Source organism: Nomia melanderi, chromosome 8, assembly GCF_051020985.1.
Source record: "Nomia melanderi isolate GNS246 chromosome 8, iyNomMela1, whole genome shotgun sequence".
NCBI classification, from domain to species: domain Eukaryota; kingdom Metazoa; phylum Arthropoda; class Insecta; order Hymenoptera; family Halictidae; genus Nomia; species Nomia melanderi.
In genome coordinates, this window is record NC_135006.1 from 17,704,749 (window position 1) to 17,716,971 (window position 12,223).

At 43.8% G+C, this 12,223-nt stretch overlaps 1 protein-coding gene across 10 annotated transcripts in view; it reads right to left on the reverse strand.

Annotated features, from left to right (window-relative positions):
* Positions 1–19: 19 nt before the first annotated feature.
* Positions 20–12,223, reverse strand: part of LOC116423912 (G-protein coupled receptor dmsr-1) — a 60,697-nt gene continuing 48,493 nt past the window's right edge. For 9 of the 10 annotated variants that reach the window (XM_076369783.1, XM_076369782.1, XM_076369779.1 and 6 more), the window contains 3 exons: positions 1,217–1,325; positions 913–1,092; positions 20–520 (listed from right to left, as the gene is read on the reverse strand). In XM_076369783.1, coding sequence (XP_076225898.1) covers positions 20–520; positions 913–1,092; positions 1,217–1,325 — 790 coding nt within the window. Of the gene's footprint in view, positions 521–912; positions 1,098–1,216; positions 1,326–12,223 lie in introns of all 10 variants that reach the window. The other variant, XM_076369787.1, reaches the window with a different exon arrangement.

Here is a 12,223-nt window from a genome sequence, read left to right on the forward strand (position 1 = left end):
GGTCAGCCCACTGGATGAGTTATGAAAGTGTCTCCTCGATTTCCAGTTTCCACTCGGCGTCGCGACGCCTAGCCTCTAGAGACGCGTGGTCTCTAGACCCTTCAGCCGGCATCATACGTAGGTGCTCTGCACGTCCGTCTGCTGCGTGGCGGGCTGCCACTTCTTCATGATCCTGGGCTTGAACAGCTGGCCGAAGGTCGTGCGGAACTGCCTGGACATGGAGCAGTAGAGGATGAAGTTGATGGCGCCGTTCAGCAGCGCCAGGATGTCCATCAGCTCGCCGAAGTTGTGATAGCAGGTGCGGAAGAAGCAGTCGCCCAGGACGCCGGACAGGAGGCTCAGGACGCCCGGGGGGATCTCCGTGACCAGGAACAGGAGCAACACGGCTACCAGCATGTTGGTGGTCCTGTCCGCTCGGCGGTCCGACTTGCTGGGCTTCCGCGAGATCTGCCCGTTGCCCATGGCTAAGCTGCCCTTGCACTGGTTGTAGCTCTTCAACACCTGCTTCCTGCCCTTCGCTCTGCAACAGAATCGATGGCGATGTACTCACAATTGCAATATCGTAGCTGTGAACTCCAAGTAACTGATAGTTTAACACTAGAACTACCGAGACACTAGTCAGCACTAGAACTACGCATTTGATACGACTGAAATGTAATCGCTATGAATATTGTAGTAGAATTATAGTAATTCGATTTGCTTGGGGGTCACCCCATGGCATTCAACGTGTTAAGATCGCAAATGGAGAAAACATTATCTCTTTCAAACGAGCATCCTCGGAGTCTAAGTGTTAGCAGATGGACGCGTCAAGATGGCGGAACGGCGATGAAGGATCTCGGTTTAACGACGTGACCCGGATACCTCGGTCCTCGGGTTATATTCCCCATCGACGGGCTACTGTTTCCAGATTACCTGTAAAGAGCTTTTATCAGCCAGCAGCTGATAACCGTGAGAATGACGCAGGGCAGGAGCTTCATGACCACCCCGAGCACCCAGAAGTTCAGCTGGTACAGGAAGTCCTTGTGCTGCGTGTAGTCCGTGTCGACGATGTACGCGATCTCCACGGTCCCGTTCTCGTTCAGCGTCTTCTTCCTTATCTGACGGTCAGAAGGTTCGTACGTTTCGAAAGGAAAAGAACAAAGAAGCTTCAAACTTTCGCGGAGCAACTTCTCCGCGGTGCTTGCTCGAAGAATTACGTGTCGTAGGGTCAACTTACGCCGAACACGAAGTAGCTAGGGGCGCAGACGACGAACGAGGCCAGGAAGCTGCTCCAGAGCGCCAGCTTGCAGCGTGTCGGCGTGCAGCACGAGTTGTTCTGCGGGAATCTGCGTTAACAAAACGGCCCTTTCAACGTTCCTCCCCTCGTCGACGGAGCGATAGGGCGAACGACGAACTGTCCGTTGCAGGGAACCTGGCACTTTCGTCCGATTGGTCAGAGTCGAAGGCGCACGCCTCGCTCGTGCGAATTTTAGATTCTGGCGCGCGATTCGTCGAGACGTTTCCTAACTCGCAATTGGAGTTTTTGTAGCGACCGTCTCCCTATGACGTCACGAGTGCCAAGTTCGCTGCAACTAACTCATCGCGATCAACCGTTGAGACATGTTCTTTGTCTTCGATTCTGAATAGATTTCGAAGTGAATGACCGTCTGTCGGCGGACAGATGAAATTTTTAATCGACTTTCGAAAATTGTTCGCTTGATTGCGTTTCAATGGGTGATCATAAAACCATGGCGCTCCGCCTCGGGGAGCTTCCCGGTGCTGCCCATTCATTTCCGCGTATCGAATGCGAGAAACAAAAGTACGCGTTCCGGTGTCCGAGAGTCAAATGAAAATGGACAGCGCTGTCGCTGAAAGGGAATTTATCCGAGATTGATGGCTGCCGGATGGCCATTGACGACCTGCGCTTCCGACGCGCAACGGGGAATTGCTTCGAAACGTTTCTGTGCGATAGGGAGACGGCTGTCGAGTGGAAATAATAATCAGTGTAACCGGGCGACGGTGTAAGAAGAACCGTGAAATAGTTAATCGTTATTTCTAACATCATTCGTCTTTGCTGGAGCTTCTTTGTTCGGAATTCTTGCAGAAATTATTTATTTTTTAGGTGATTTTGGATATTTGTCGCTTTCAAGACATCGATAATTACGAGACAAGAAAATTGGAACCAGTCATTGTGACTGGTACGATAGTTCTAGTGTCAATACCGTTTGGTTTTGATAGATCAAGCCAAAGATAGACCCAAGGTCCTTGTGGCATTCGATCGCAAGCCGCGTTCTTTGACGCCGTCAGACAGCGAATCAACGAGGATGTTCATGCCTCAGCATCCCCGTTGAACGATTCATCCACGGGAAGCACTCCCGACGCGAGGTCACTTCGGTAAACATTCCAATTTGCATTCGACCCGTGTCGCGTCCCGCGATCTCGAGTGTCGTTCGACGAGTGACATTAACGACTCGCCCGTTTCGCGTGTTTTTCGCTCGTTTCGTCGATCCGGGAACCTAGTTTCGTGATTTTTCGACATTAGGGACATGCCTGTTGCTTGATTTTACCGGTAATTCGCGATTGGCGACGCTTCGCTGTGGATATTGACGTATTTTCGAAGGAAAACACGAATTTGTCTTTCATTTCATGTGTATCGGCGATGTCAACGCATTCTGAGCCAAATTTTTTATTCCCAATCACCTGTATCATCCGTTTTAAATATTCTAAAGTCACTTAGGATTCGCGCGAAACAAAAATCGGTATATTGAACACTGAACTTAAAAAATGACTTTAAAATCATGATTCACGTTCAGAGATGGCAATCCGGAATATCTCATCGTCTGTTCGTACTGAAATACGTGAATCGGGAATATAAATATTTATTAAGTAACAATTGATCGAATTATTCGACGACTAACATTCCAGGCAAGTTGCAACAAAAGCTTCCTTTTATTGAAACAATTCTGTTCCACTGAGCCGCGTGTCATCAACATTCGGCGAACCGAGTTCAAACGACTCGGGCGGAAACGGTCAGAATATCCGGCGAACGTGCGCCCATCGAGCCGTGGAACGAGTTCTACATGCTTCCAAGAAATTCCCCGTTAGTCTCGCGATTCCTTCTTCCTTCTATTTTCGTGCGGTGAACCGTGTTTTTCCTTCGTTAGCCCCCCTCGCCCTTCGTGCGCGCGATATGACGCTCCTTTGTCGTACTACGGCGTACGCTCGGTTGGACGCGATTCAACGGAGAATTTCGATCTGGAGGAAGCAAAAGGGAACAAAAACACGTGACTCGTCGAGCTCTTATCGCGACAGGTTTCCCTGCTGCCGATAAATTAGTCGTTATCGCTTCCCCTTGGCCCGCGGACACGTGGTCCGCCATTTTTCTTGCGAACCTGTGTAACACGTGAATTATGGACGGTGTATCGCTAGAATCTGAAAGGATTGTTTTAATAGAAGAGCAATGTAATCAATAATTGTTGACTCATCAGAAGGTACAATATTGTCCATAGAAGATAATGTAATAAATATTGCCCTACGAAGAGAATACTCAGAAGTTTCAACTCTCAAACACAAACATCTTAGCCCATGTTCTCATAGACGTTCTCTTGCAAGCATAAATATTCTCTCTAATTATTCTGTAATTCATCTTTAAGCTAATCAAGGTTTAGCCTTGGGTACGAGTGTCGACATTTCGAGATCAAATGTCCATATTTGGAAGAGTGACTCGCAAACAAACGATTCAATTACTCAGCAAGAGATCAGCGTACAATTTCTTCTTTTCGTTATTTAAGCAATCGATTCATCTGCTGAAGGTTTCCTATATTTCAAAGAATCCGTGAACAGGGTTAGTTTATCTCTCCGCAAGCACAGCTTCCCGGCAGCTTCGAAGTTCCAATGATACCACGTGCAGCTGCAACGCGATAGTGTGTTCTTACCGTATCCAGCAATTTTCGGTTTAGTATTCGGATCCAGTTGATCCTCCCGTTTAAACTGGACGCGCCGCGCCTATGGCAGCGGTTCAGCGAACATTATACGACTGTTCCCCGAAAGTCTGCACTATTAAGTTTCGTTCGGCGATGAACGATCGACGCGTGACGAGCGTCCGCAATCGGATTCATCTGTGCCTGATCAAAGCGCTCGCCATTCCGCCGGCCCGCTCCGACGGCCATTTTGTACCAAATTGACCGATGACCAGTTCGGAGCGGGCGCAGCCCGTTATAACATTTTGTATCCACAAATTGTTTAACCCACTCCGGAGCGGAGTTGATTTTAATCGATCGATTGCCACGGCTGTTTGCGAACATCTAGATTGGCGGAGTTAGTTCTATCAATGAGATATTAATAGATAATAATGGAGAGTAATAGACCGTAATAGACAATAATGGACAGCAATACTGCTAATAATGCATAATGATACTTAATAATACCCACGCAACTGGATAGTAATAGAAATATTAACGATGGATAACAATGCTAATAACAGTATAATAATTCAGTCGACGCTCCCAGTATTCGGAAAGTACGAAGCAGGCGAACAATCCTCTTCCGTTTCCCGCTCTGTGGGAATTCGACCGAGATGAAAATGTTTTTCGTTTCGCGAGCAACGTTATTCTTCTCATTCGCTAATTCCGAACCATCTCGGGCGACGAGCTCTCTCTCTGATTACCATGGAAATCTCTTTCGTAACATCGTTCCCATTATTCTCTCTCCGGTTACACCGACACTAACGGTATTCCTTAATTCACTTTGACTACAAAGGGACCCTCGCGCAGCGAAAAGTGATGTTTCCATCGGAAACTTGGGTTATACACAGCCCGCCATTAATTCGATCGTCTTTCTGTATTATATTTTAGCCGGTTGTTTGCTGAGTATCGTTTCACTTCGCCTGTATCGTCGTTTACGAGCGAACAACTTGAAGGTAACAATGGTACCGAGTTGTTGTTAATTCTTGCTATTATTAATGATACGGTAATAATAATATAAATAATAGATCGTTATTGTTTCCGCCTCGTCGGCTAAGAAATGGACTTCGGTTTACAATCAATCGCGCATTCATCATTCTTCTCGTAACAACGTGGAAACTCGCGTTCGACGAATACTCTGTACTTCACTAATAAGTGAGCAAACAACTTAATAAACTGCTAATTGCAATACGAAGCGAACAAACAGATTTGCATCGAAGTGGATTCCGTATTCGCTCGTTAATTATTCGAAATAATGAATGTTGTTTGCACACGACTGCAAGCGACTCTCCCCGCTATGGGAACAGTAATTACTGATTACTAATAACAATAATGTACCCGTGTTTACGACGATGTTGAAACTATAACGCTATAATTGAACGTTCGATGAAACAGGCGAGTCGGCACTCGTCGAGTAATAAACATCTCATCCTGATGAATTTCGACGCGTTGCTACAAGTTAATCGGCTTATTTACGTCTTTCGATTCCGATCGACAGTCAAGAGAGACAATAACGTAACTGTTCATTACCATGCAATTAACACCAGGAAAACACATGCGATTAACGACAGAGCCGTACCAGTCAGGACGACTGATTAGTTTCCTTACTTCGCAGTTGTCGATATCTCGATAGTATTAAACATTCCAAATAATTTTTAACATAACTAGTATCATTTGAGTGCAATGATGAAAATGAAAAAAAAATGCTAGGTAGTTTCCAGAGTTAGTTGAAGAGTTCTCGTAGAATACTCAATTTCCCTTTTCGTAAGTAATCCTCGCTGAAAACAGTCGCTTGTGATGCTGACATCAAAAGATGACATCATTCTTACTATATAACGAATCACTATACAAATTCAAGATGCCAACGGCGTACGTAAGAAAATCACAAAGAAGAAGTAGCATAACTACACTTCAATCTACGTATTTTCCTCTGTCGCGTGCAATCTGTCTTCTTCCCATGAATGCATACAAATCAGTCTATCGTATAGTTTCATTGATAACACACATACCCCCATACAGCTGACACACAAAGTTCACGGTAATTTCCTTATCCCCGTCGAAAATCTGCATTTTTAATTCTCTCTCCAAAAATACTCTGTAATTATTTCCGAAAGGCGACCGCGATTCCATTGTGCGCCAGGATTCGTTCGACAGTGGCCGCTAACTTTGGACAGCGCGATTTAATGGGAAGTTCGTGGGTCAGCGCTGCGATAAAATGTCCCGCGCAACAACGCGGCAACTGCTCCGACAGCTGTCCGCGTATAAATGGCCGTCCCCGGCGAACGCCGGCCGCACAACTTTCGAACGTGTCCCGGCGAACGCGCGGCACCGCGTCACGTGCCGTCGCTCGTCAAACGAATTTCCCGCGGAATGAAAAACAATATTTCAGCCGCGTAGGTGCGATTGACAATTCGGAATTTCGACTTCGCGACACGCGCTGTCGCCGGTTCGCAAGGCGGTTCCGTTCTCTGCGTGTCCGCTGCTAGACTCGCACGCTTTTCATCGCGATTTCCTATTTTGCCGAAGGATATTTATCTTTTTTACATGAATATTTATTGCGTATTCCTCGTTCCTTTGGTAAATATTTACTACACTCTCGTATTTCGATGGAAGATAATTTTGCGCTGATCTCTATTGGAAGGAACGATGCTTTTCAATTTCAGATTTAGCGCGTTAACTCACATTTAACGCGTTAATGTTCGAAAAATGAAAATCTCGTTTAGACTCGAACTCTAAACTCTCAGTTCCATTGACACAGAATGTCTAAAAGTTCGTTATCACATTCTCTTAATCTCAGATCCGTCAACATTGACATCGTAACAGTTCCAAAAGTGAAACCGATACCAGGTCGCCCGAAAATAACACCAATGATTAATCTGACAACTCCGCGAACCACGAAACCTTTCGATTCGCCATGGTTGTCCATGAAACCGCGAAACAAATCCCATGCAGGGGAAATGAATATTCGCGCGTCGGCGTTGCGATTAGAGGGAAACGCAACATAGCATTTCCCTTTGTGAGAATTCTCCCTTAAGACGTGCCACGGAATAAGAGGACCGACGTCGCTTTTGTTCCCGGGGATTCCCGGGTCACGGGTGCGTGTCAATATCGTTTAAAGTTTCAATGCTCCGAACAAATGGGTCGGCGTCCGCCAAAAGCGAGGGGAATTAAATATGAATCGGCTGGGAGAGTCGGCCGCGCTCGGGGAGAATCGAATCGGAATGCTCCCCGCTCTTTTCATTCGATTAAGGATAAGTGGCATTGTTCGGTTCCTTCTTTTCCTTTCGCCGCTCGTAACGAGTGTATTGTGGATCCCGTTAGCGCGTCGGATTGCGTTACGTAGAACTCGCTTTTCGTCGGTGTCGTATGACACGGGGAAAGTATAACGTTATGTTCTTGAGAAGAATTACGAAATTGCCTTTTCCTTGACGTTTTAGCTACTTTGGCTGGTAACTCTTCGATGACTGCAGTGTTTCAAGGTTTCGTTGTATTTTGCGTAGATTTTTGATTGCGTTTTTGTAATAATAGCCAAAAACTATGTTTAGCTAGCTTAGCTACCTTTGGAAAAGTTTCACTCTCTTCTCTCACACAATAGTCTAGTGAAACAATTGTAATATTGTCCTTTCATTGTTTCTAATTACTAATTGTAGAGTGACTAATTATAGAGTGATTTGTTTGCCTTCTGTTTAACGTTTTAGCTATCATAGCTACCTTAACTACCTTTAAACAATTATAATATTGTCCTTTCTTCGTTTCACTAGATTATTGTGTGAGAGAAGAGAGTGAAACTTTTTTTCAAGGGTAGCTAAGCTAGTTATTTAATCTTTAATTTAGTAAATCAAACGTTATCTTTGTTTAATTGAAGATAAAATCCTACTATTAGCTTCGCTATGTCAGATACATTCGATCGGAAAGATGTCGAATGATCTGAAATTTGAGGAATGCGAGAAATCTTGAGATCCTGAAGCTGTTTAATATTTGACCTACTAAACGAAGGGTTACTTTTGTCCAGAGTCCAGACTCTAGACCAAGAAAGGAGAAAGGCAAACCGTACGAAGAACTATAGGAAGGGACTGTTAGATTCCAACAAAGACACTACCATCTAGAATCCCTGACGAACTGGTGAACCTAAGGAAACAATTATCCACTGTCTCTCTAGATGCAAGGAACCATTTGCAGTGCAAACTCTCTCGAACGAAAACTTCCATCGCAGTATCCTCTCGAGTCCCATAAATGCGAGATATACGCGAGGACGTCGCAAGAATTATTTCTCAGCTCGCTAATGGGGGTCTAAGTGTTCAGCCACGCATCGCTGGATCTAATGCAACGTTTACGACTATCGCGGATCTTATGCGTCTCTGGCAAATATCATTGCATGGATTACAGAACAGAGGAACGTATATAACCATTAACAACCTCGATATTTTATTCCCAACATTCCAACAGGAAATTTCCAATCAATTCCTATTTCTCTACTTTCCATTACAAAATCACCGATCGAGTGTCTCAATTATAATATAGCAATTCGTTAACCTTTGCACTCGAGAGGTGACTCTCCACCATTTGATTTGACGCGGTAAAATTAGAAAATTTAATATTTAATATTGAACTATGTATAATGCATCTTCTCAATCCACCTGTGATTTCTCTTTGAATTCATTTAAAAAATCGTCTTTGCCTAGCTAGAAAATGTTAAGTATTGCTAACGAAATACTTCCAAGTAAAGGGTTAACAGCAATAATTAAATAACTGGTTTCAAACTCAAACAGAATTGACTCAAACAGTTTCCCAATTTTCCTCTTTCCTATTCTGAATTTATTCACGTGAAATCTATTTTTAGTTTTTATAAGGATCGCATATCAATTCCCACAGACGGTCAGTAATTCTAGCATCAATTTCATAGGAGATTGACTTGCTTAGGGCAACGTGGCGGGAACTGGTTCCGAAAATTTCCCCGGAGCGGCAGGGAAACGAGGCGGCAAAAGTCGCTGACGCCTTATTTGCTCAGGCAAATGGCCGCGCCGCGCGCCGATGAAGTCGCGACAAATGTTCCTCGTTAAAGGGAGGATATCGTCGCGACGACGGATAACGATCGGCCCTCGGTTATCATACGAATCGTCGGGAGTATCCGGACGATTTATGGATCGCCCCGCGCGCGCGGGGAGCGTTCGCATTCAAATCGGAAGACGTAAGAGGGCTCGGTTCAACGTCGGAAGGAGACGACGATGGCCCTCGGTAACGATAAGTGTCCGGGAAACGCGCGAAAGAATGACGCGTATTGACGGTGAGCGGCCAACTTCAATATAGGGTGCCGCCGGCTTCGGTAAACACGTGAATTATGTATTTTTAATGGCGCGTGTGGGGCTTCGAACGCTGTTTCGAGGGCTTCCAGGTTTTAACGTAGGGGTTTCGGAGTTTTCGGATTATGGGGAGTTCGAAGACTTTAATGGGAAGACAGAAGCAGGCGATTCCGAATATTTAGGGTGAGGGTTTTGAAGTTTTTGGATGATGGGGAATTTGAAAATTTAAATGGGAAGTTGGAGGTTTAGAATAGACGATTTCGAACATTTAGAGTAAGTGTTTCGATAGTGTAAATGGAAAGTTTAGGAAATATAGAACAAGGACCTTGAAATTTAGAATAACAAGCAACTTAGGAAACCGATGCTAAGGATTTCCAATTTTTAGAACGTTAAATAGAAAAATCTGTGCCGAGAAATGAGTTTCAAGCACCTGAATCGCCTACGGTTACTGTCCTTTGAAATTTCTCCCAACTCGGCGACAATTTGCACATTCTAATGAAGGAATTCCGCAAGCCCTCATCCGCGGTACGAAGTTACCGAACTCTTCAACCGAGAAAAGATTTTTCTTACCTTCATGTTTGTAAAGTGGGGATTTTCGAATTCACGAAGTAGCAGGAAGAGAACCAATATTTCCCCTGCGCTGCTTGCAATGTAAATTCCATTAGTCTCGGCGGTGTGCAACAGATTGTTCGTATCGCGGGTAGATTCTCATCGAAATTTATAATTAGAATTCATGCTGTGCGCGGCATATACTTTACAAACAGCAAGGAGAGCGTGTAAGCCTTTAGCATATCAAATGTGGCTCGTGTAACGATCACATTACACGTGTTCACCGCGCAAGCCTAACAGAATGAAAAACGAATCGAGGAACACTATAATCTGCCGCTGGCTTGCTAATATAGCGAAGCGTTCACTCACGGTTGCATGGGATTTATTTAGACCTTCGCGTTACTCACGTGTTTACGGAAATTTCAAATATTCTCTGTTTATTATGGAATTTTGCTTATTGCTCGGGATTTATGACACTTTTATTTGAAATACGCTGTGCCAGGTTCAAAGGAAAAGAAGCAATTTGATCAAATGAGCTATTTATTAGGAACTACGTCACTTGGTTGTGTTTTTTTTATGAGTAAATGGGAACTTGTGAGTTTGATGATTTGAAAGTATGGGAATTTAAATGTTTGAGTGTTTGAATGTTTGAACGTTTGAACGTTTGAATTTTTGAATTTTTGAATATTTGAACGTTTGAATGTTTGAACGTTTGAATATTTGAATTTTTGAATGTTTGAATGTTTGAATGTTTGAATGTTTGAATATTTGAATATTTGAATATTTGAATATTTGAATATTTGAATATTTGAATATTTGAATATTTGAATATTTGAATATTTGAATATTTGATTGTTTGAATATTTCAATGTTTGAATGTTTGGAAATCTGGAAAAAAAAATTCAAAGCAAAAAATCACCTGAGCGATCAATTTGCGGCTGATCAAACATTTGAACTTACACTGTGTCCTCCATCGAACCTTATGCATCGCAACCGCCAATTGGTTCCCTAACGATTAAATCAAACAGTTGATACCCGCCAGGAGTGTTCTATTTGATTTCTAAACTAGTTCTACATCGCAGACACTCGCGCGTGCATCGTGATCGACGGAGCGCACGATAAACGGTGTCGTTCGCGTTAATATTCAATTTACACGCCGCCCCGGGAGCGTCGAATCCGCCAGGGATTCGTGTCGGATCGGTTCGTTTTATATCGCGCGTGATTCGGTCTCATCTACCACCTAATCTGCCTATTCTAAGTAAATATACACACCGCCGGATCACGTCGGGCGTGTTTCCCACAAATTGCAACTCGGTTTTCTCCCCGCGGGAAGTATGATTGACGCGACCCGTTAAACTGCGGAGCGTGCTCCGCGAATAAACGCGCGCCATTGGATTAAAATAACAAATTTCCGTTGCACGATTAAGGGAATAGTTTTCCGCCGGTTTCCCTTTTATTCCCTTTCGTTACCTTTTATGATTTCCAATTATCCTTTATCTGCTTTAATCAGTTAACTGCGGAATTCAGTCGGGAAAACCCCTCGTTCGATAAAATAAAAAAATGGCGCGTGTACTCGTCGAACACGGTTAACTGGTTAATCATTATTTTCAATTATTATATTACCGCACGCCGTGTTTGAAACGTAAAACCGTCGCGTTCCGATATTATGTTACATCAAGCAGAATTTGCAGGGTATTAACGCGATTTAATTCTCTTCGAATTATTTTTCTGTCGCCCCCACTCTTTTTCCAGTGGAACGTAAATAATCGGATAATACCGATGATAATTTGTAATAAAACGCGGTCTGTCGAGTATATTTACGAAAGTAATCACAAGCGATGAGTTAAGCGTACGCCTATACAATATTAATACGGTGACAACGGTTTAACGTATACAATGACAAGCATACACGCTCCTAACGTCCGCTGTTCAATAATTTCGATTCACTTGCGCCCGTCAACATTTAATTCCGTTATCGCCGTTTCGACCATCGATCGACGCGCAAACAATTCGAGCCCGCACTTCTGTATTAATTATTTAATTGATTTGGTTAGGTTTAACGTGGGCACCGGTGCAACAATCGTCAAAGTAAATTGCGGTTTCAATCCACTTAAGCGCGGAACGGCATGTAAAACTGCGTGAAAATTCCGATTCGCTTCTTTCCCCGTTGCCGTTCGATCCCGATAAAGCTCGCGGATAAATGATCGCGCGTGTAATTAATCCGTAGCGTCGAGTATTTCGTAATTAACCCGTCGCGCTCGAAAGTTCGTCGGAAATATTCGACACTTTCTGATGAGATGTAGACGATATGTTTGAAGCTTCACGATTGAGTCGCTCGGAGGCCATTCTTTGATCATTTCTGAGTTTTATAAATTTTAATGAAACATACTCTGTTCAGTTATTAAAGGACTTACTCGGTTCTTCGTTTTATTA